This window comes from Papaver somniferum, chromosome 1 (genome assembly GCF_003573695.1).
Source record: "Papaver somniferum cultivar HN1 chromosome 1, ASM357369v1, whole genome shotgun sequence".
Lineage (NCBI taxonomy): Eukaryota > Viridiplantae > Streptophyta > Magnoliopsida > Ranunculales > Papaveraceae > Papaver > Papaver somniferum.
Genome location: NC_039358.1, coordinates 97,529,044 through 97,552,441, shown reverse-complemented (window position 1 = coordinate 97,552,441; position 23,398 = coordinate 97,529,044). Strand labels below are relative to the sequence as shown.

Genomic DNA, 23,398 nt, shown 5'->3' with positions numbered 1-23,398 from the left:
TTAAACCCTACAAACCGCCTGTATAGGAAAGACATGTTACCCATACCAAAACAACCATTAATCACACACAAAAATCATAATCAAAGCAAACAAAGGGAGTAATTAATTATCAAAAGTTTCAAAACCCTAACCTTCTGTAAGCCAACGATCTCTGGAATTTAGATGTAATCAAAAGTTCCTTCTTTAGATTGAGATTCTCACTGATGAGATTGAGAAGAAGCACATGATTGAGAAGAAGAACTGATGAAGAACACAATTTATTTTCCTTTCACTTCAGTTCACTGATGCTTTTTTTCAACTGAAGAACTAAATTTTGGATCGAGTTTAGGGATTTATCCCTTCCCTTCCACGAAAAACCTAAAATGCCCTTATTCTTTACCTAAAACTACTAGAGGAACCGGTACCGGATTATCGAAGGAAATATCGTTTCGTCTAATATCGGACGATATTATCGCCAAGATATCGTATCGCCGATACAATGCTTATCCTACCGCTCCAAGGCCGATATCCGATATTTCCCCGATATATCGGCCCGGCCGATATTGACTACATTGGTGTAGACCACGAAAACAAAAGAACTGAATAAAAAATCCACGTAGGATTTTTTACACCTTCTGTTGGAGATGCTATTAGTAGCTTAATAGATATCATGTTTCAGAAAACGAAAAGAAAAAGAAAAAAGAATTACAGTCACCATGTGCAATGTGGTTGTGTGGAAACCAAGGCAATAAGTGGAAGATTGGATACTGGCGCGCTATCAGTTCACTCTTACAGGGTTTAGGGTTTTTACATTTTTCTCAGACAGAAACAAGAAGAAGAAGATTAGAGAAGAAAACAGAGCGATAAACCTACAAGCATCTCTTTCCCACACCAAAAACTCAAAAAGCTTTAATGGAGTTTGAGTGAATGAAATCCTCACTCTCAAACTCCTCCCAATTCTCTACAAAGACAACAACAACCATGGCGTTCTCAACAGGACTTCGTTTTACAGCTTCTTCTATCATTCGCTACCGTCCTTCACTCCCTATCACTACTCTAAACACATTTAGGGTTTCTAAGTATCGTCCTGGTTTATCTGAGCTCCGTTTCCTGTCTGCTGCTCCTCGCAGAACTATAAAACCTAGGGCTAAGAGAAGTGAAGAAACAGGAAGAGAAGACGAGGAAGGAGGAGGAGGAGGAGAAAGTGGAAATGGGAGTTTGGCTGTCAAGGAGAGACCTGAGGGAAAGATTGTTCCGATGGAGCTTCATAAAGAGGCACATGACTCGTATATGGCTTATGCTATGTCTGTATTGCTTGGTAGAGCATTACCAGATGTTCGTGATGGATTAAAGCCAGTTCATAGAAGAATTTTGTAAGTAATTGCTGATTTTAGTATGTTTTTCATATGATAAGAGGATGTACTTGTGGATAGAATAAACAATTGTTTTTTTTTTTGTGTGTGCTATAAATCTCATTTTCGTAGACAAATTTCATATTACCTATATGGCTTTTGTCATGGCCACACTTGAAACATATTGTAACATGGAAATTGTAGCTTTAGTACAGAAATTCAAGCGAAATGAAATTCAGAATTTATTAATTAGATGTAAATGCCAAGTACTGGAGTGCTGTATATGTGAGTGTGGTGCTGTTGCTGCTTTCCTTATTTTGCTTCATCCATGGTTCCAGAATTTTCATGACATAGTTGATGAGTCAAGGTGGGAATCTGAAAGTGTCTGATAATGTCAGATGAAGTATAGAGTGGAAATGCAAAAGTTGGATTCCCTATAGTTTAATAGCTGGAAGCACAGTATTTTTTCCTTAGTCTCTCACTGATGAGTAGTTAGTAAGGGTCAAACCAGCTGATACCCGATAGTTGCCCTGGGATGCCTTTTTCAGTTTCGGTTGGTTAGACGTTGTACATTAAGAAGAATAAGGGCAGATTTCACTAAAACAGATTAGGATTTTAGAGACTGCAAACAACATAAATAAACTTACAGTGAAGGAAACAGCAAATGGGTGAGCGATGCAAAATAAATAAGAAAGGAAAGCCTGCACTAGGTGACCACAGTTCTAGATTTTCTAACATAAAGTTTTGCAACCAGATTTTTGTTACCGGTGATTAGTTAGATTGCAGTTGTACCTAAACACTAGTATAACCATCTATAAATCTATGATGCGGCACCCATTTAAGCCAGCCGATTGTTATGATTGTTCGTTCTACCCTTTCTGTTTTGAAATGATTTGGCTTTCAGCAAGTTGGGAATAGGTGTACACAGTATGTTTTGTGGTTTTGCTACTACTATATATATATATATATATATGTGCGTGTTCATGTATTTTTGTTGGTCATGAGATACTTCAATGTTGGAGCATGTGCCTTTTAGATTGTGTAATAACATGTTGATAATCAATCTTCAAAATTGGCTTCAGATTTGCTATGCATGAACTGGGTCTTTCATCACGAAAGCCACATAGGAAGTGCGCCAGAGTTGTTGGAGAGGTAAAGACTCAAACTGTATAGATATTTTTGAACGTTTACATGTGATGTGTTCTGCATCATAGTTTGCAGTGTAGGTGGCCTGTCCTTATCCTGTGTATATTTTTCTTTACCTTAAGTTCTCGTATTACTTTGCAGTAGTATATGGAAGTTATCTGCTTAACAGCTAGCTGTCAATGCCTTGCTGCAGGTTCTAGGTAAATTTCACCCACATGGAGACACTGCTGTTTATGATGCTTTGGTGCGAATGGCCCAGGTAAAAGATCAACTGTGTTGACTTAATCATTTGTCCTTTATATGAGCTGATTATCGTACCCATATGTCTTCATATCTGTGGTATTATTTGCCAATTTGTGAAGTTGTCAGTTCTAATTTTCCAGAAAATCGTCTTACGTTAGCTACTGAATTTTCAGGATTTTTCTATGCGATGTCCTCTCATTCGAGGGCATGGTAATTTTGGTTCAGTTGATGCAGATCCTCCTGCTGCAATGCGTTACACCGAGTGTAGACTGGAAGTAAGCTCAAATACACTCTTCTACATGTTTTTGATTTGTCGTTTAGATGAAAATTAGTCGGAATTTTCGTACTTCACTTTTGAAAACTATAGAAAGGTAAGAACTGAGGTTCAAGGGCTTACAGAAGAGCAGAAAGTAGGAACTTGATTGAAAGATAATCCAGGAAATAGGGTTTCAACTTTCAAGTAAACATTTAGTTTAAAACATTCTGGGAAGAATTTTTTTTAAAGACATTTACATGTTTCTTTTGATACTTGCAGGCACTTACAGAAGCAATGCTCTTGTCTGATCTTGAACAGAATACGGTGAGACGCTGTTTTTGTTAGCTTGTGATGCAGTTCCTTTGGATTAAATGCTCACGCTCATGCACTGGTTGGTTGGTGTTTTTCAATATTCTGTTTCAGGTTGATTTTGAGCCAAATTTTGATAATTCACAAAAAGAACCATCAGTTTTACCAGCAAGGCTCCCAACTCTTCTATTGAATGGTTCTTCTGGAATTGCGGTAAGTGGATACGTGCTACTTTTTTTCATGGTTTTTTGGTTTGAATTTCTACAATTTCTAGTAATGATCTATTTAGTCAGCATTTTGTCTTCTATTCTGAGGGACTGGCTTTCATATTCCATTTCTACACTTTCTTTAGGTTGGAATGGCAACCAACATTCCTCCGCATAATCTTGGAGAGTTGGTAGATGCACTTTCTGTTCTGATTCACAATCCAGAAGCTACGGTACCAAAGTTCCATCTTGTCTTCTTCTTCTTAAACATTATAAAATGGGCTTACTGTATTCATCACCACATTTTAGACCGTCTCCTTTTAAATGATCACATAGGGCTTGTACCAACATGTGCCCCTGTAAATAGCTGATAAAGTAGTGCAAAGACTCTTTCTGAAATACTTTTCTAATAAAGTTTAGAATTCTGAATCTATCTTTTTGGAATTATAAAAGCTCCAAGAATTGTTGGAATACATGCCAGGGCCTGACTTTCCAACTGGAGGTATAATCATGGGTACAACTGGGTATGCTCTATCTCCCCCCCACCCCTCCTCCTTCTGTACTGTCTACGCACATGTAAATTCTTGCAACTAGCTGATATAAAGTTTTACATATTCACATGTTAAAGTATACTAGAAGCATACCGAACTGGACGTGGACGTGTGACAGTTAGAGGAAAGACTGACATTGAAGTAGTTGATTCCAAAACAAAGCGCTCTGCAATTATTATCAAGGAGGTCATTATTTTCTTTGTTGAGATTATTTTTCCTTTTTCTTTTTTTCTCCTTTTCCTAGTTCTCTTTTACTTCTATATTTGTTAAAAAATATTTATGTAGAGAAGATTTCCTATTCTAATGGTTTAAGCTGTAACAGATCCCTTATCAGACCAACAAATCTACTCTAGTGGAGAAAATTGCTGAACTTGTGGAAACTAAGGTATTGTTACAGAATGTATGCTGCATTTGGAGGTTATTATGTTTTATCATTGTGTTGTACCCACTAACCCATAACGTGATGCTTAGAGAGAAATTTATAGACTATGATCTATTTTTTCCATCGAGTGTAATCTTGATAATTAGAAGAACAAAAATAAAAACAAAAGTTGGATAACTCAACCACAAGCGGGTTTGATGCTTTAACTAATTATACACGTGATCCTGTGCTTGACCATCACTTTCGAACTTGTTTTAATTCGTGGTTAACATTAGTAACTCAAGGATCCAAATGATCCGATAATATTGAGGATGTGCAAGTTAGAAAACATAAATGTTTATGAAACTAAATAGCAGCACAAGAATAGATGGGTAAAACCACCTAGGTTGGCAAACAAAACACAGGATTTGAGGAAAAAAAACACTAAATTGGAGCGATATGAAGGCTTTTATGGAGCTGCATAGCTTAAGTAGATTAATCTACTATTTTTCATCTTTTAACTAGCCGCACTTTGGATGGGACTATGGGAGTTAAGTAACTTAACAAGTTGGAAGCCATCTGAAAACACAAGACTTCTAGCCCATCTCCTATTTTTCATCTTTTAATGTTTTGGCTTAAGTAGAAGATCCTACTTAAACTAGCCTTACCCTATAGGAAGCTAAGCAAATTAGCAAAATGAAGGCCACCTTGCAACACAAGACTACTAGCCGTCCCCTTATGTTGATGCATTGTAGACTAATGCTATATTTGTCAAAAATTTCATTGATGTCCTTTTTTATGAATTGTGTTCAGAAGTCCAAATATGTCCCAAATGTGATTTTGGGAGGAGTCTTAGTGTAAGTTTTTTGGGGACTTTTCTATACTTTTCAAATTGTGTTTGTAATGATGAAATAGAAATAAGTTGCTCTTCTTCTATTCCCACTGTATTCTTTAGCTAAATTAGTTTGCCCAGTCCTAAAGATTTATTAGATGCCTCTTATAAGTTTGGAGTCTCCAATTAGCTGGGTTGAGATTCAAGCCTTTTAGATGTACACATTGGTTCACCAAGATACTTCAACGTATCCCTTTTCCTTTTGTTTGTGGCCTTGTTAAGTTCTCCATTAACAATATTTCTCAAATTTTGATAAGACTGTATCGAGGTTATCCATTAATGACAGCATGTGTTCACATGTCTTATAAAGTACTTGAAGTATTAAAATTCTCAGGCCACAACATCTATTTATTTCTAGTTGTTTGGGCCGCAGTTCGTTTCTCTTTTTTACACACGTACTAAATTTATTGGTCTTGAGTGTCCATGTCGCCAGTAGGTTGCTAGCTTGGGATAGTTGATTATTAAGTTGGGTGGCCTTAACATTTACCTTAAATTAATTAGAACGGTAGCCACATCATTAGTAGAGCTTCTAATACAATAAATATCTTTGATTTGTTAGTGGTGGGGTTCCTTTATCTTATTGATTTTCGCTTGATCTATAATTCCTAAACACATGTTCTTGATTATATTCATGTATATTGTTTAAATGCGTCTCAATTTGAAGGTATAGTGAAGCAACAAATTTGACTTTCCTACATAAAATGTATCTTTCTGTTACTGGTGCAGATTCTTGAAGGCATAAGTGATATTCGTGATGAAAGTGATCGTACTGGAATGCGTATAGTCATAGAGGTCTGGAGACACATGCTTTGTATCCTACTACAGATCTCTATGCTGTTAGTATTTGACTCATAATAGTATACTGATCATCAACAATGTAAATGCTTTATCAGCTTAAAAGAGGATCAGATCCAGCTCTCGTTCTCAATAATCTGTATCGCTTTACTGCGCTTCAGTCTAGCTTTAGTTGTAACATGGTTGGGTAAGTCGTATCGGGCGAATTCCATCTCGTTATGTTTGGAATAACATGTGGTTCCATTATTCGGTCATCTTTTTTTTTGTCCAACTGTGCACTTCAGTTACACTTCTATTTTTCCCCTTCTATATTTAGGTTTAAATGTACTAACTTTCTTTGATGTTTTAATTTGTTTGACACTTCCACAGCATCCTGGACGAACAGCCAAAACTAATGGGGTTAAAAGAATTGCTTCAGGTATGTGATTGTCGCCTCGTGTTCTGGTTTTATTGTTATCTCCTGTGTTCTGAATATTCAAGTGTAAAAGTTAGACCGAAGTATCAAAAACTGAATATATTTTAGAACTTCATATTAAAAATCAAATGGTCACATTCTGAATATTATTTACTATTTTTCCTTGATTAATAATAATGTTATTTTATTTTATTTTTGCAAAGGTTGACCAAGAGAACTGCTAACTTTTTTGCAGCTTTGTATGCCACTCATCTCTCATTGTGCTCGTACACATTTTAGGCTCATCATATAATTTTTTTAATTTGGGTATATGCCTGTTTTGTATTTCAAGACATTGCTTTCTGTTGATGACCCTAAGAAATGATTTTATTGAACTTTCACTGGTTACCAGTTACCACTGTGTTTGTAGTTTTTGTAACACTTACCCGCACCCGGTTTCAGACTTTATTTACGCTTGGTCTCCTTCCTGTTCTTCTTTTTTTCCGTACTTAGGAAATGAGAGTCTGCTATACATCATCCTTTTGGGCGTTCCTTTCGTCAGATATATATTGGTATGAGGGAACACGTCGTGCAGTTATATGACATGTCCACCTTTTATCAATGATTTTCTGTGCTGAATAAACTTTTTAGGGCTGTCAAGTATAGTGAGCCTTCAGAGTGACTGATTTGGAGTAACGCACATTTTTGCATGTTTCTGAATATATCAAAGAAACTACTTTAATTGGTACTTTTAACATCATAACAGTAACCCAACAACTCTTAAAGTCCTGCACTTGTTTCCTTAGATTCCATCCAACAGGATTCTCTATAGAGCACATGCACACAGTTAGTGACGAATAATGATCATTCAAATAATCAAGGCTCTGGTGAGATACTTTTATGTATCACTTCTCTAGTAAGTTGCTTCACTGGTGCAGTGACATGTGCTAACATGTCAAACATATAGCAATTGTGTGATCCTGTTTGATACATTGTTTAAATGTTGTTGTTCTGTATGTATTCTACATCTGTAGTGTATAGCATTTTCCATTAGATAGTTGTTGCTTCTCAAGTTTTTTAGGAATGTCATTGATGGTATTTAAACCCTAAAACATGTCATCTTTGTCACTTCCTTTCCCAGGCATTTCTGGATTTCAGATGCTCAGTTATTGAAAGGCGTGCAAAGTTTAAGCTTTCTCAAGCCCAAGATAGGAAACATATTGTAGAGGTATGGCAAGTACTTATGGAAAATGTTGATGCTTTCTTACCCATGATTTTCTAACACCACCAAAATTCCCAGGGCATCATTGTTGGGCTTGAAAATGTTGGCGCAGTTATTCGTGTAATTAGGGAAAGTCCAAGTAATGCAATGGCTTCAGCTGCTCTGAGGAAAGGTGAGTACTCTTATCCTTCTTTCTTCTCTTTAAGTTTTACTTCTGCTCTGTAACTTCTGAAGAGTTATGATTGTTCAATTGGAGTAATTGAATTTTCCAGTAAAGAAATATTCTATATATAAGACTTCGTGTTATCTCCTTTGATGCTTTCATGTTTTTTCCAAACTATGATTGTTGTCTTTTTCATTTCTAATGTTCATTCCTTTTGTGCTGTTTGGAGGCTTCTATTAGTTCTAAACTTCTAGTTTTTTTCCCCCTGGCACTCTGCATTGTGTCAACTTTGACACTGAGCAATTGCATTTTGCATTATTGGTTGTAATCCGATTACCTGATTCTGATGATGTCTCAGGGTTTTAGTCACACATTTTTGCCTTGAAGAACACACTATTAGTTTGCTTCAAAATGGTACAAAGACACCGAAACCTGAACCTAATCTAGGTTAGTGTGGTATTTTGGATGTCGAAGTTACTCAAAGCTCAATCCAACAAAGTTTTCTGGACCTCAAACTGGAAACCCAACTACTTGATTGACTACTTCTTTTTTGTCATTTTCATCTATTTTCTACTTCGTTTTTATACTTGGCCAGAGAAAATAATGGTTAATTAAATTTTTGTTCAAAATTGGAAAGTGACTTCTTCATATCTACATCTCCTCGACCACAAATCATACTTGATTTGATTGTTTGTTTGAGTAAAACTAATTCTAATGGTTTTAGAGCAGCAATAATAAAATTTTCAAATTGATTACTAGTCCATCTCATTCTGAATTATTCCACAAAAATGGGCATTATTTTTGGAAACCTATTCTCAATGGTTCCATTTTTTTTATGTATATATTAAAAAAGGTAAACTAGAAAGTGTAATATTATCTAGCAATCGACATGTTTCTCGATATGCAATCCATACCTAGAAACAATGTACTCGTTGCAAATGTACTATCTCAGAGACCCCTTCTCAAGTTCTTCTGCATGAATACACGAGCTTTTTTTAGGGAGGTTCCTTAGTTCTTGTCAAGTTTTGGATTTCCTAACAAACCTCTCAGCTCCTTGAATTCAGGTCAAACTAGAATTCGGAACATCACTCAAATTCTTGAGGTAGTTGTGAACTAATTGTAGCTGTTCTTTGCTGGTGCAGCATATAACTTATCTGAAAAACAAGCCGATGCTTTATTGGACATGACCCTGAGAAGGCTCACTTTAAATGAGGTGGGGTACAATTTATCTATTATGGTTCAATTAACTGATAAAGTATGTGTTGTCTTACTAATTCCGCATGCTTTCTTCCCTTATATTGCAGTCAAAGAAGTACATTGATGAAGCTAAGCATTTAACAGAAGAAATATCTAAGTTACGTGAACTCTTGTCAAGCAAAAAACAAATATTTCAGGTAAATATTCCATGAAAACTTCTATATCCTAGTTTTCAGTATGTTCTTCTACTGGTAAGATATTCAAAATGCTTGGTTTTAACGTATCAAGTTGCAGTGATGATAACAGTACTGGAATCAAATTACTGCTTCGTTATACTTTTTTGGCTTTATACTTTTTTGGCATCTTGGTTTGTTGTTTGCTAGTTGATAGAACAAGAAGCAAATGAAATCAAGAACAGATTTGCAACTCCAAGGCGTTCAACGCTGGAAGATGCAGACAGTACACTTGATGAAATGGATATAATCCCAAACGAAGAAATGCTTCTGGTACAACCATAAATTCCTTATTTCATTTTCAATTTGTGTGGTTGCTTGCTGTCTCAGTTGCTCTTTATGCTAATGCGTTTATGTGTTTTTGGCTTCAATATTCAGTCTCTCAGTGAGAAAGGTTACCTTAAGAGGATGAAGCCCGACACCTTTAATCTTCAAAAGCGTGGTACCATTGGAAAGTCTGTTGGGAAGATGAGAGTAAATGATTCTATGTCCGACTTCCTTGTTTGTCATACACATGATCATGTGCTCTACTTCAGGTTTTTACTTCTACTGTAACAGAATACATCTATATTCATTTTCTTGAATCTCATGTATTTTATGTTGATTGCTGAAGCATCAGTTGCATGGATGTGGGCTTCTGGTGTTAATTTGCTGTTACCTTAGTTTTCACTGTCAGAACTAAAAGTTAACCCTTGACGGTATAGCATAAATCATGCATTGTCTCCAGTAGGAATCTTAAGTAGTGACCCGACAATGATTCTTTCGTGGATAACCATCCATTTATTTCTCCCCTCATCTATTTATTCTATCACCTGCCTACACTTCTGATTGGTCAAATGCTATGCATATTGTGTTTTTTACTCTGTGAGAGTTTGGGTCTAAGAACACCCTCTCTTGGCAAATGATTACAATACTGCGAGTGTTTCTCGGATAGATTTGTCAATGGTAGCTGCACTGTGGATGATAAAGAGTATTCTTTCGTGTCTAGTGGTCCCTGGAGTCATGGGATTTAACAGGCCTATATTTTCTTTATGAGTCAAAAGAATAGTTTCCCAGCAGGAACACTAGTTGATTTTCCAACTCTTACGTCATGCTTCTTATAATCTTCGAACTAAGTCTAACTTTTTTCCTCATCACAGTAGTAAGCAGATTTCTAACCTTTGAACTAAAAACTTTATTCTCCGTGTTTCTCTTTTCCATTTGTCTGTTTAATCAATTTTATGTGTCTTCTTAGATGCGGAGATCATCATAGGACGGTAATGATATTTCAATGAAAGTTGCCACAAACTACATACATTCTGTTCACAGGCTTAAGTCAAAGAAAGCCTGTGCCATAAATCACGTAGTCACACTTATACTTGTCAAATATAGCTTGTTGCATTCTAATGACTCTCTGTGTATATTTAACTCTTAATGGTGCTTAGTCCATCATACGTCATTATGTTTTTCTTGTAAATAAACATTTCTCTTGACATCAGGTTTGATTTACCACCTCAAGAAATTCAGTTAATTTACACATTATCATACAATCAAATTTCCCATTTCAGTGACAAGGGAATCGTATATTCTGCCCGCGCATATAGAGTTCCTGAATGTACCAGAACTGCAGCTGGCACTCCTTTAATCCAGGTAGTCATTGTTTGTTTTTATTTTTGAATGAATCATACTTTTGTGGTCTTTTTTTTGTTTAATTTTTCTATTTGCTTCCTTGTGTTACTTGCTTGTGTACCAGATCTTGTCCTTATCTGATGGTGAGAGGATAACATCCATAATTCCTGTCAGTGAGTTTGCTGAAGATCAGTATTTAGTAATGCTCACGGCAAATGGGTACATTAAGAAAGTGTCGTTGAACCTTTTCTCTTCAATCAGATCAACAGGAATCATAGCAATTCAACTGGTCTGCTCACTTCTCCGTTCCTTTTCTTTTGTAAGTTTTGATCAATTTATAGTCACTCTACCACAGTTCTTTGGGACTCATCAATTCGGATTGACAGGTTCCTGGTGATGAACTAAAATGGGTCAAACTCTGCACAGATGATGACCTTGTCGCAGTTGCCTCTTTAAATGGGATGGTTATTCTGAGTCCCTGCGATACCGTAAGTTTATATAGTTACTTAACAATTTTAGAGCTGTACTGATGCTTCAGTTTAGTTCCTTTATGGGATGATGTTATCTTAGTTATTGTGCTTTCTCTGTTTTTCATCATTCATAACGTGACCAGTCAGTATCTTTGATTTTAACAACAGCTTCGAACACTTGGAAGAAGCACCAGGGGTTCAGTTGCCATGAGACTAAAGAGTGGGGACAAGATGGCATGCATGGACATAATACCAGCAGCCATAAGGAAAGAATTGGACAACCAAACTCGGTACTTTCTACTCCGTTCTTTCGTAACTTTTCTGTGTGTTTTATTTTTATATTTTGTATTTGTATTTTTATTTTACATTTCCTCAAACTCCCTTTCTTTTTAAAAGTTTTCGATCGCGTGTTTACTTTCTATAGTGCTCTAATTCTTAATGGATATGACCTTAATGCTCCAATTTCATGCATCAGTCCAAACTTTGGTTAGCCTATTACGAAACAGAAGCAACATTTCTAATTTTCAATGTCCCAATTCCCCCCACCCCCATCTCTCCTTCAGACTTTTAAAAAGTGGGTGTGTCAATTAAAAAGCCATTTTCTCTATTCACCTTAAATCCCAACAAGCGTAGTATGTAATCAGTGACCTGACTTGTCTTCTAATTTTCTCTCTTTCCTATGAAGTGCTGTATAATGCTAGTATTTGCTGGAGATGTAGTAAATTATGTGAGCCATGAACAAGAATGCTGTGTGTTTGTCAGTCACACATGAGCATAAACACATGTCTGACTAATATAAAGAAAAGGTCGCTTCAAAATTTTGGCATGGGATGGTAAGTGTTACCAAACTGCCTCCCATCATCACCAGCCATTCATGATAAATTAGGAAAATTATAAGGGTATATTAGATATTTTAATGCGAATTAAAAGTCTTTAACATCAAAGACTTCGGTCTAATTATCAGTATTAATAGGGACCTTTAATAAGAATACAAACTTCATACCTTGAATTTATAAACTACCATTCTTATAGAAGATCGATTAAAAAGAAAAAATCTTGACTTAGAGGTAGAGTGGAAACCCTGAATATTAGAACTACGTGTATTTGCTCATGATTAACTGCATATAATTGTTTGTGGAGTGAATACTTTAATTACTGCTTTCTACACGTTGCCTTTTATCTGCTTTAGTTAATCAGGTAACTGCATATAATTGTTTGTGGAGTGAATACTTTTCAGCTAATGTATTATTATTTGGTACTAATGTATCTTCTGATAAACTGAAGTTCTCTGCATAGTAGATATTGCAATTAAATCATATCTGTTTTGAGCGCGGTTCTTAAAGCGGCCTTTACTTTTAGGTCAATTTTTTGGCCACTGTTAACTGTCCTGTCTATTTACATATATTTATCTATTTGTTCGCGGGTTCAGGGTTAAGGATCCTAGTCCCCCATGGTTGCTATTTATATCTGAATGTGGTATGGGAAAGCGGGTCTCTGTGAACAGCTTCCGCCTATCACCTCTAAATAGAGTTGGTCTGAAGGGTTACAAGGTATTTAGCTTTTGATTGCCCTGAACTTTTATAAGCTGAACAAGAATTCTGTTTCTCTTTCCAATCACTTTATATAGACTAAGTAATAATCGTCTCTCCAATCACTTTTAGCTTCAAGAGGAGGATCGCCTTGTATCTGTATACGTGGTTGGTTTGTCTCCAGCAGGTACGCCTTTGTTGTGACTGACATTTTAATGCCAAATTCTCCAAAAAATTTCCATGCTAGTGTAAATTATTTCCTTGTAATCTTAATGATAGGGTATTTTGGTTTTGTTCGACAGAGGACGGAAGGACCGATGAACAAGTAGTGCTAGTCAGTCAAAGTGGAACAATTAACAGATTCAAGGTTCAGGATATATCAATACAGTCCAGATATGCAAGGTAACTATAGAATCATGATTTTTATTAATTTATTTTGTGGCCTTAATAATTTATATTCATCTAGTGGTTGATGATTTCTGTTCTGCTTTCTAGGGGTGTTATTCTGATGAGACTTGAGCATGCTGGAAAGATCCAGTCAGCTTCTTTGATATCGGCAGTAGAAAAGGAAGTGGACGCCGAGCCAGCAATCTGATTATAAGTCTGTAGAGAACAAAACACATCAAATTTTGAAAATATCATTTGTCCACAAATGATTTGTAAGAGCTCAAAAAAGAAAAAGAAAAAAATAGAGTTCTGGTCTGTAAATTGTCTGTCAGTATTACTGTATCTATCAATCTAGATCCATCTGTTCTATCAATCTTCCTGTACCATATTCTAAAAGCATCCTTTATTTTTCCCTTAAACTGTGTTCCAACTGATAATCAGACTTTTCCATGACCCTGCAAGTCAAAACATATGCCAATCAAGTCCTTGTACCTGTTGATGTTGGTTTGGCATTCGGGGGGTGAGTCCTCCCAGATTAAGCTTCATCCTTTATGGCGTTTTAGTATGCTTTTTCGGCTATGCCATCTGCAAAGTAGTTTTTGTTTCAGCTTACATAAGCGATCACCGAAAATGCAAGATATACACCACTCTCGAAGATTCTTCAAACCGGACCACGACATTGCATCCACTTAACTTAAACAATTTTATTTTTCTCAAATCGTTTGCCAACATGACCAAAACTGCCATGGAAAGTCTCAAATATTTCTATCGGCCTCGTGCGCATGGCATGTACCCTTGCACGACCCTAGCTTGATGATCAACACATGACTTGTTAGAATATTCAGGAGTCACCGTGAGCCCAAGAGTTCGCCATTCCTCGAGCGTGATAGTCTAGTAAATGTAAATAAATTAATAGTCTGGTAACTGCAACATCCTAAAAAAATGGCCAATTTGGCAGCTACAAAATAGTCACCAGAAGAGATACGGAAATGCTTCGTGCCTCCGGTCAGTGCGCTGGCATGGGAGTGACGTCATCTAACCCTCAGCATATCTACAACTATATTTCAACCCAATTTTTAATTCCACGCTTTACCCTCAACATACGGGATGTATCATATTTTAATTAGAAGGCTATTATTGGGCATCACATTTCATCAGAGGGGCGTCACCTAATAGGACAAAAATGGGTCACCCAGAAGTAATATCAAAAACCCCTTATCTCAAATAATTTTGTAATGACCGAATAACCCTTTAGTTAATTTTAATTTTATTTAATTTAATTAGATAATAATTAATTTCTACGGTTGGAATCAATACAAACCTGGACGTAAAACAATTTCTACGGTTGTCAATCAAAACCTGGACGTAAAATCAATTTTTACGGTTGGAATCAATCCAAACCTGGACGTAAAACCAATTTCTACGGTTGTCAATCTAAACCTGGACGTAAAATCAATTTCTACGGTTGGAATTAAAAGGAACCTGGACGTAAAATTGAAATTTACGGCTAGGTTGACGAAAGGAAAATTTAGAAAACTAAACCTAGACGTAAAATTGAAAATTATGGTTGAAATTCAACTAAACCTGGACGTAAAATCACTTCTATGGTTGGAATTAAAAGAAAACTGGACGTAAAATCGGATTTTACGGTTGGAATTAAAAGAAACCTGGACGTAAAATGAGCTTCTACGGTTGGAAACTAATCCAAACCTGGACATAAAACTACATGCAAATAAAGTTTTACGGTTGGAATTAATCCTAATCTGGACGTAAAATCACTTCTACGGTTTTTAAGTTTTTATTTTAGTTAAAGGGTAATCTAGACATTTTGTATGTGTTAGGAATTAGGATATTCCATAACTACTTTTTTGGACATTAAAAATCCAAGTGAAGCCCCTCTATTGGAGTGCGACGCCCCAATAATAGCCTTCTTTAATTAAATGTTTGGATATTTAATCAAGTGAGCGAGCCATTTATGATTTCAGTTTTCCGTTTTTAATGATTTTTGAATGCTGCACCAATTTTTAGAGCCATTGACCAAGTTAAGAACTGAAATACTAGTATGCTATTGTTCATTCTTTGATTATTTATTATCAGGTCAGGTAGATGAACAAGGACGACGACTAATAAGTCAATCATCAAGGTTCAAGGAAGAAAAAGCTACTGCAATCAATGGAACCTAATAATACAGCTGAAGAAAATCTACTACTAACAAGATCATCATCACCATCTTATGATGGGAGTGATACTAATAACATTAAAAATAACCAAAATCTGTGTAAAAGATTTTGGGTTGAATCAATGAAAGTATGGAAAATTGCATTTCCTACTATGGTTACAAGAGTCACATCATTTGGTGTTCTTGTTGTCACACAATCATTCATGGGTTACATTGGTGATACTGAACTTGCTGCTTATTCTTTGATGCAAATCTTTCTACTTCGTTTTGCAAATGGGATCCTTGTAAGTAGCTAGTTCATTTCTGTCCTCTTATTATTATTATTATTATTATTATTATTATTATTATTATTATTATTATTATTATTATTATTATTATTATCATTATTGTTATCTATATATTCTTATCTTAGACATACAATCTGATGTCGTAACTCATTTACATTCTAATTAACTGATAGAAAAAAAAAGTTGGTAAAAATCATAGGTATGTAACTTCAGTTTTAGGTTTTCTTTGACTTGAATTTCTTGATTCACTCTAACAAAGTTGTGACTTGTGAGGAAATTTATAAAGAGAAGTGTGGAAAGAGTGTTAGTTATTTCACAAGAAATTAAAAACACAGCTGCCAGTGAATTTTATTCTGATGCATTAGTTCTCCTTCCGTTTGAGTTGGCTGAATCATATTGGTGCAGGATTAATCTTGCATACATCTATATAATTATGTGTCTTTGGCGTGTAGTTAGGAATGGCAAGTGCTCTTGAGACGTTCTGTGGTCAAGCATATGGAGCAAAACAATACCAAATGATGGGAATTTATTTGCAGCGGTCTTGGATAATTCTTCTTATCACTACAATGCTTATTACTCCCATTTTCATCTTTTCGACTTCAATTTTTAGGTTACTCGGTGAAGGACAAGAGTTATCTGTCGTGGCAGGGAATCTTTCATTATGGTGCATTCCGATTCTCTATTACTTTGTTTTTGACTTCACTTTGCAAATGTATCTACAAGCCCAGGTCAAGAACATGATCGTAGGATGGCTATCTGCAGCTGCATTTGTTTTACATATAATCTTGTCATGGGTATTTGTGATCAAGTTGAATTTGGGAGTACCTGGTGCAATGGGAGCTATGATTATTTCAACGTGGTCAACAGTAATCGGGTTATTCATTTATGTTTGCGGTGGTTGGTGCGCTGATACATGGACAGGTTTATCAATAAGCGCATTCTCTGAACTTCTTCCAGTTGTTAGGCTTTCACTCTCATCTGGTGTGATGCTCTGGTAGATGTTTTCTCTCTCCAACTCTTCGTGATTTTAGTTCAAGATCGTTCATATGCTAGGCTTCTCATTCCTTGTTGATTAATTAGTGTTGCTTAGTTACTTACTTGGCAGTGCTCACTCTCACTGATGTTTTTTTTATCTTTTTGATTACAGTGTAGAATTATGGTACAATGCGGTTCTTGTCTTATTGGCAGGATACCTTAAACATGCAGAGATCTCCATTTCGGCCTTTTCAATTTGGTACAGTTCCTATGCTATCTTTCTGTTTACATTTCAACGATTATATAGTCTATCATTCTACTCTTCTATACTAACGGGATTTTGCACTGAAAATTCACAGCCTCAATATTTTGGGTTGGCAATTTATGATATTCCTTGGTTTTGCAACAGCAGCATGGTATGTCGAGTTTCGTGTTGTTTTTTATTCAATCTTTCTTCGAGACATCTATGATTTTGAGTTACCGATGATATTCTATTCATATAGTGTACGAGTGTCGAACGAACTTGGAGCAGGGAATGTGAAAGCCGCTCAATTCTCCGTTAAAGTCATCATGACCACTTCTGTATCACTTGGAGTGGTCTTTTGGATTCTGACTTTGGTTTTTGGCAACTCAATCTCCTACTTGTTTTCGAGTAGCAATGAGGTTGCAAAAGCAGTCTCAAGTCTCTCAGTTCTTCTAGCTTTCTCAGTCTTACTCAACAGCATTCAACCAGTACTTTCAGGCAAGAACTCAGTTAAAGGAATATACAGAAACACTACGCCATAAAAAATATCTTCCATTGCTAATGCAGATTTGAAAAATAGATCTTGTCTTCTTAGTTTTTGGTTTGCCGTTCCTAACTTATGTCTCTTTTCTCTCTAAACCTGTTGGTAGGGGTGGCAATTGGTGCTGGTTGGCAAACACTGGTGGCTTATGTCAACATCACTTGCTACTATATTATTGGGATTCCTATTGGACTTCTGCTTGCATATGTCTTCCATTTCCAAGCTCAGGTAGGATACAGCACCTCTAATTGTGAAGGCTTTTCTCTGCTCTAACTTGGTATTATGCTGCAGGGAATATGGATTGGAATGATATGTGGGGTCGCAATGCAAACACTTGCTCTTATTTACTTCACCTGGAAAACTGATTGGGATGCTCAGGTAATGTTGCAAAATATTTTTGCATTGGCATATCAGCAAAAGTGAAAGTAATATGAAATTCAGAAATGAGGTCACTAATAAAGGAACATGTTCTGCACCAACACTAATCGTTTTACTATGCTGTTTTATGTTTTTTGATTGAATTCTAAATTTGAAATCTCTCAGGTGGAAGCTGCATCAGCCCGGCTCAAGACGTTCTTGAGGGCACCTGAAGAGTACCTAACTGAATGAGAAAACCTTATTTCCTCCATATCACGGATATAATGTTATGAACACCGACTACCTGAGCTAGAAACTCGTCAGCATCTAGATGAGGGATTTTTCTGTGTAGGTAGCAGATTTAAAAGAGGTTTTTTAAAAAAAAAGTTCACTATGCCAATTTGTTTGGGGATATTCCGGGTTCCATGCAAGATAAAATATCAATTGAATTGGTATCCCCAAAGCAAACTGGTAACCCGATTAGCAGCCATGATCATTTTGATGTGTTTGAAGCTTCACTGGAGTATTTCTATGTTTTATATACAAAGAGTTCCTTGTTCATTCGTTATTCAGAATGGTGACACTATCCATACACCAGTGGGTAATTTAGGTTCAGGGTTTTTGTAATTGCAAAATCATAACATTGTACAGTGATTTGAATCCGAATTTATGTTTTATTAATTTTTTTTCTTTAATTTTGACACGACAAGATGAGATAAGGAGACCCATACCAAACAATGAGAAAGAAAAAAAAAAAAAAAACTAAAGTTTTTACAAAAACCTTCCCCACCTTGTCAGCCGCCAAAATTTCTCTAAAGTCTACCGAGAACTTAGCTGGATCCAGTTGCACATATTTTTCCGCCGGATGAATACTAGCCAAATGATTATCCGCTCTATTACGTTCGCGATACCAATGGCTAATCTTGACAGACACAAATTGACCAAGAAGATCTCTGCTCTTCTCCAAATATGGATAGCACACCAAGGTGGCTTAGGCTCATTGCTATTCAACATAAGATAAACAGTCGTGGATACACAAATGTACTCGTGCTGCCTGAATCTTGATAGCAATTTTCAACCCTAAAGGCAGTTCCTATGGGATCACCAAAAAAAATTGGTTTGCCAATCCAACTAGATGGCCAAATGCCTTTTCCCACTATGGAGAGCTGCACACGTGGATGGTCTAATTCAAAAAAGTTTAAATTTAATAACATAATAATCTATACTAGATTACCGCGCACAATGGGGGGCCGACCGAAAATCTGATCAAAATTCTTCTGGATTCAATTTTTACGGAATTCTTTGACTTTGCAACGGAAATCCAATTAGGAACACATATATGCGTTACTAATTTTTTTTATCTTATATCACACTTTTTCTGCACCACACTTTTTCAACTTTTTGGTTTAATTTGAAGCAATTGAAGGTAAAATTGGTAGGATTCACTCGATTTTATGGAGTTGAAATAGAACTGGGGACCCCAAATCATTGATTATCAAACCAATTTTGGAATAGGATGATGAACTTCGATCCAATTTGGTCGAATCGAATGAAATTGTACAAAATTGTGGCAAATTAGATTAGGCCACGGTTTTTTCAAGGATTTTAGGTAGAAATAATTAACAATCAACTTGCGTTTTGATCGATTTGATGGTGCTTATTAGTAGTTGGGTATTATAACTCTTTGATTATCAAATCAATTTTGAGAAAAAAACGATGATTTCATGATCAATTGAACCAATCAAAAATGAAAAAAAAGCATTGCCTCCAATTGCATTTTTGGCCTCCATTATCATCACATAGAAGGACTCCTTTCGGTCGTCCAACAATACTATAAAGTTTAAACTATTAATATAATAATCAGTTAAGAGTCAGAATTTAATAATATAATAATCTATATAGTATTATAAAGTTTAAAGTTTTAATAATATAATAATCTTTAAACTATTGTTAGGAGTCAGAACAAAGTGACAGTTTGTAATAAAGTTGCAGTGGGCTTTTCTTCTTTGCGCACCCGCGAACAATGATTGGACTCGTGGTTTTGCATCAAACGCGCGCTATTTGTTCCATCTCACTCAACAAACCAATAAATTTGTTGGTTTGTCCATCTATTTTTCATGTTTGTTGAGTCCATAGTGGGACCGAAATCAACAAATCCTTGTTTTATTGAGTCCATAGGAACTGCTCTAACTCCACCCCCTGAAGTTCATGAACAGTAATTGGAAAAGGATGAGAACCACCCCAAGCAAAAATTAAAGGATCACCCAATCTTTAATAACAACACCAAAACCAGCTGATTCTTCACCTATAGAACCATCATAATTAATCATGGCATAGAACCATCAGAATTAGTCATGGCATCATAACCCAAAAGGGCTAACCAAGTGCAAAAGATAAGTTGCTTAAGAACAAACTCACAGTTAATACCCTAACTGAAAAAGAAGTCATGCAGTCCTAGTTTATCCTCCATTTTGAGTTTCTGTGAACTAAGCTTCAAAAAAATATCATGGACTATCTTAAAATTAACCCGGTTCACAGAGTTAGACTGTGAAGAGAACGCTCTACTATTTCTCTCGCACTAAATATAATATATAAAACTATTCAAAACCATCATTTTTATTAGGCCAACCCGATTATTCCCCTTAAACTGACTAATGCACCACTCAATCTCTTCATTCCAATTCATCCTTGAAGTTCTACAATAACCCATTTTAACAAGAGGCCCTCTCATATTTGAAAAGCAAAAGGACACTCAAAGAAAATATGGTCTTGACTTTCACAATGAGCATCACAGAATAACCAAGAAGCACCTGAGAGGGGACCCTATTTTACCAGTTTATCTCTAGTTTCCAGTCTCCCTTGCAAAGCCACCCAAGAGATGAAAGAATGGATTGGAATATGATATTTGAACCAAACGAAAGCATGCCAACTAGGAGCAACTCTATGCAGACCAATAGCTTTATCTGTATCTTTATGACTCCATCTTTAATACTAAAGTCTCCAGTAAAGCTAACAGTCCAAATCATATTATAAGATTCAGCAATACAAAATTCAGCTTGAGAAATAATTCTGAAATTATCAATAATTGTATTGTCTTCAACCAAAGGCAGATTCCATTCATCTTCTTTAATAAAATCAGCAACAATACAATCTGAATTAGGGAAATAAGCCTGGATAATAGTTGGATCTAACCTATCAGTCAACCTACCTTTGAAATGCCAATTATCAGTAAAGAACTTAATATTAAGCCCATTGCAGAAAACATGAAACATAAAAGTCCTAACAATCTCTCTATGATCCGGTATCCTCTTCCAGCATCAGGAGGCATCCTAGGAAGCAACCAAAGACCAAAAATCCATATTCTTCACAAGATTACTCTGAACCCATTCAGTCCAAATTGACTGCTTGCCTAAGACCAGATCCCAGATATGACTGAGATTAACAATTCCTTCCCAAGTCACTACCAGACCAAAGAAATCTTTTAGAATGAACTTGTGAGCTCCTTGATAGCTCTCTTAGGAAGAACGAACTGGGATAGCCAAAAATAAACCATCCCAGTCAAGATATATTTGATAAGTATCATCCTACCAAGATAAGTTAAAGACCCAGCCTTCCAAGCATGAACTCTAGACTTGATATTAGCTAAAAGAGGCTGACAATCAAAGCAAGAGAGTCTAGAGGAGAGAAATGGCACTCTTAAATACTTGACTGGAAGAGTATCTATGGAGAAATCCAGGATTGAAAGAATGGAATCCAAACAATCACTATTAACAACTGAAGAAAAAAAGAGAGGTCTTTTGCCTATTCATTTCCAGACCTGTACAAGCACTAAAAATCAGAGATACAATTCCTTAGAGTCTGAGCAGCAGGAATCGAACCTTTAAAGAAAACCAGGACATCATCTACAAAACACAGATGAGTCAATCTAGTGAATTTGCATCTAGGATGAAGACCATACTTTCCCAGAGACACTTGCTGCTGCGAAGAAATGCTAAAAAGTTCCATGACCATTACATATATATAAAAAGATAAAGCGCAACCTTGTCTCCAACCTCTATTTGCACCAAAGTAGCCATAAGGGGACCCATCCACTAAAACAGAGTATTTGGGATTGGTAATACACATCTCAATCCAGCCAATAAGCATGTATGTGAAATCTATCTTTCTTAGAGTGCAAAGAATAGCTTGCCAACTAATATAATAGTAAGCCTTCTTAATATATATCTTCAAAGTACACCGAGGAGTGCCCTTAGTTCTATGGTAGTTCCTAACTCATGAGCCACTACATATTATCTTGAATATAACTTCCAGAAATAAAAGCAGAATGACAAGGATGAACCAAGTTTTATAAATCACTTTCATATGAAGAAAAATAATTTTTGTGATCCACTTGTAAATAACATTGCATCAAGCAATAGGTCGAAAGTCAGAAACCATACTAGGGTTATTCTTCCTAGACACAAGAGTGATAAAAGTACTATCTACCTCCCGAAACAATTTTGATTTAGAAAACACATTTTGAAACAACATCTACAAAATCTTCCCCAACCACAGACCAACAAAATTTGAAAAATGGCTTGAAAATCCATCAGGGCTAGGCGCCCTTGTAAAACCAATAAAGGGCAAAGCCGCAATAATATCATCTCTAGAAACATGTATGATAAGATCCTCAAAGAAAGCTTCATTTACTTTTCTATCAAAACTCAACTGATTGATCATATCAACATTAGTTTCAACAATCCCAGCTTCATCATAAAGGATAAAAAAGAATTTAATACATTCATCATCATCTTTATCCTCAACCAACACTTTATCAGACATAGAAGTCAAGCTCAAATTTTTTTCTCTAGATCTTCTGACTCTCAAGGAGTTATAAAAGAAAGAAGTATTAGAATTACCTAACTCAAGCCATTGAACCCTGGATTCTTGTATTTTCATAGACTCTTCAAACCTAGCAACAACAGAAAAATGAAAAATAACTTCCTTCTCTTTACCAGTAAGAATAGGTCAGAGGGTAGAAGGTTGAGCCTGCTCCTGAACCTGCAACTTCTCATTTTTTTGCATTAAGAATTTGGTCAGTTAAGTTTTTGAATTTCTTCTTTTTCCATAAGATAATCCTAGCCTTAGTTCTTCTCAGTTTAGAAACTAAGACAAACATATGATTGCCTCAACCTTCTAAGTCTAAGCATCTCTAACAGTAACAATAAATTCAGGGTCCTTAGTAACAAAATTAAAGAAACGAAAAGGAGAAGGGCCATGTTTACACATTTCAAAAATAGTACCCAATCTTGGAGAATGATCAGAAATTCCAGGTCGAAGAAAATCAGCTTTAGAATTACAAAATTTATCAATCCACTCCAAGTTTACCAAAATTCTATAAATCTTAAAGCCAATTCTCGATCCACCCTGCTTATTAAACCAAGTATAGAAGCATCTCAAAAACTGAAGATCAAAAAGTTGAGCATCCTGAACACACAAACTAAACTCATGATAATGAAAAGGCCTCAACTCAACACCACCAA

At 35.9% G+C, this 23,398-nt stretch overlaps 2 protein-coding genes across 3 annotated transcripts; both read left to right on the top strand.

Annotated features, from left to right (window-relative positions):
- The first annotated feature begins 675 nt into the window (after positions 1-675).
- LOC113295003 (DNA gyrase subunit A, chloroplastic/mitochondrial-like) lies at positions 676-13,690 on the top strand. The gene is made up of 27 exons (XM_026543368.1): positions 676-1,352; positions 2,414-2,483; positions 2,671-2,736; positions 2,894-2,995; positions 3,256-3,300; positions 3,400-3,498; positions 3,638-3,724; positions 3,945-4,015; positions 4,120-4,228; positions 4,365-4,427; positions 6,022-6,087; positions 6,189-6,277; positions 6,460-6,508; positions 7,626-7,712; positions 7,785-7,878; positions 9,012-9,082; positions 9,174-9,263; positions 9,450-9,572; positions 9,678-9,835; positions 10,847-10,928; positions 11,032-11,196; positions 11,294-11,395; positions 11,546-11,667; positions 12,807-12,927; positions 13,039-13,093; positions 13,209-13,308; positions 13,402-13,690. Exons 1-27 carry the CDS (start codon positions 907-909, stop codon positions 13,499-13,501), a joined length of 2,832 nt encoding a protein of 943 aa, XP_026399153.1. The 5' UTR covers positions 676-906; the 3' UTR covers positions 13,502-13,690.
- Positions 13,691-15,277: 1,587 nt separating this feature from the next.
- On the top strand, positions 15,278-18,437 carry LOC113294995 (protein DETOXIFICATION 24-like). Of its 2 annotated transcripts, none has more exons than XM_026543358.1 (8): positions 15,278-15,756; positions 16,212-16,753; positions 16,907-16,993; positions 17,094-17,150; positions 17,238-17,476; positions 17,629-17,747; positions 17,811-17,897; positions 18,063-18,437. In XM_026543358.1, the coding sequence occupies exons 1-8, from the start codon at positions 15,466-15,468 to the stop codon at positions 18,126-18,128; spliced, it is 1,488 nt and encodes a 495-aa protein (XP_026399143.1). In that variant the 5' UTR covers positions 15,278-15,465; the 3' UTR covers positions 18,129-18,437. The 2 variants fall into 2 exon arrangements, with proteins under 2 accessions (XP_026399143.1, XP_026399146.1); XM_026543361.1 differs by having other exon boundaries at positions 15,652-15,756; positions 16,216-16,753.
- Positions 18,438-23,398: the final 4,961 nt, after the last annotated feature.

What these genes read in the sequence shown, in the direction of transcription:
- LOC113295003 (XM_026543368.1), top strand. Translation starts at nt 907, where the DNA reads ATGAAATCCTCACTCTCAAACTCCTCCCAATTCTCTACAAAGACAACA. An exon ending in GAATGCGTATAGTCATAGAG is followed by an intron (nt 6,088 to 6,188) that starts GTCTGGAGACAC and finishes ATGCTTTATCAG; the next exon opens with CTTAAAAGAGGATCAGATCC. An exon ending in GCAAAAAACAAATATTTCAG is followed by an intron (nt 9,264 to 9,449) that starts GTAAATATTCCA and finishes GTTGTTTGCTAG; the next exon opens with TTGATAGAACAAGAAGCAAA.
- LOC113294995 (XM_026543358.1), top strand. Translation starts at nt 15,466, where the DNA reads ATGGAACCTAATAATACAGCTGAAGAAAATCTACTACTAACAAGATCA. An exon ending in GGTTTTGCAACAGCAGCATG is followed by an intron (nt 17,151 to 17,237) that starts GTATGTCGAGTT and finishes CTATTCATATAG; the next exon opens with TGTACGAGTGTCGAACGAAC. An exon ending in CATTCAACCAGTACTTTCAG is followed by an intron (nt 17,477 to 17,628) that starts GCAAGAACTCAG and finishes ACCTGTTGGTAG; the next exon opens with GGGTGGCAATTGGTGCTGGT.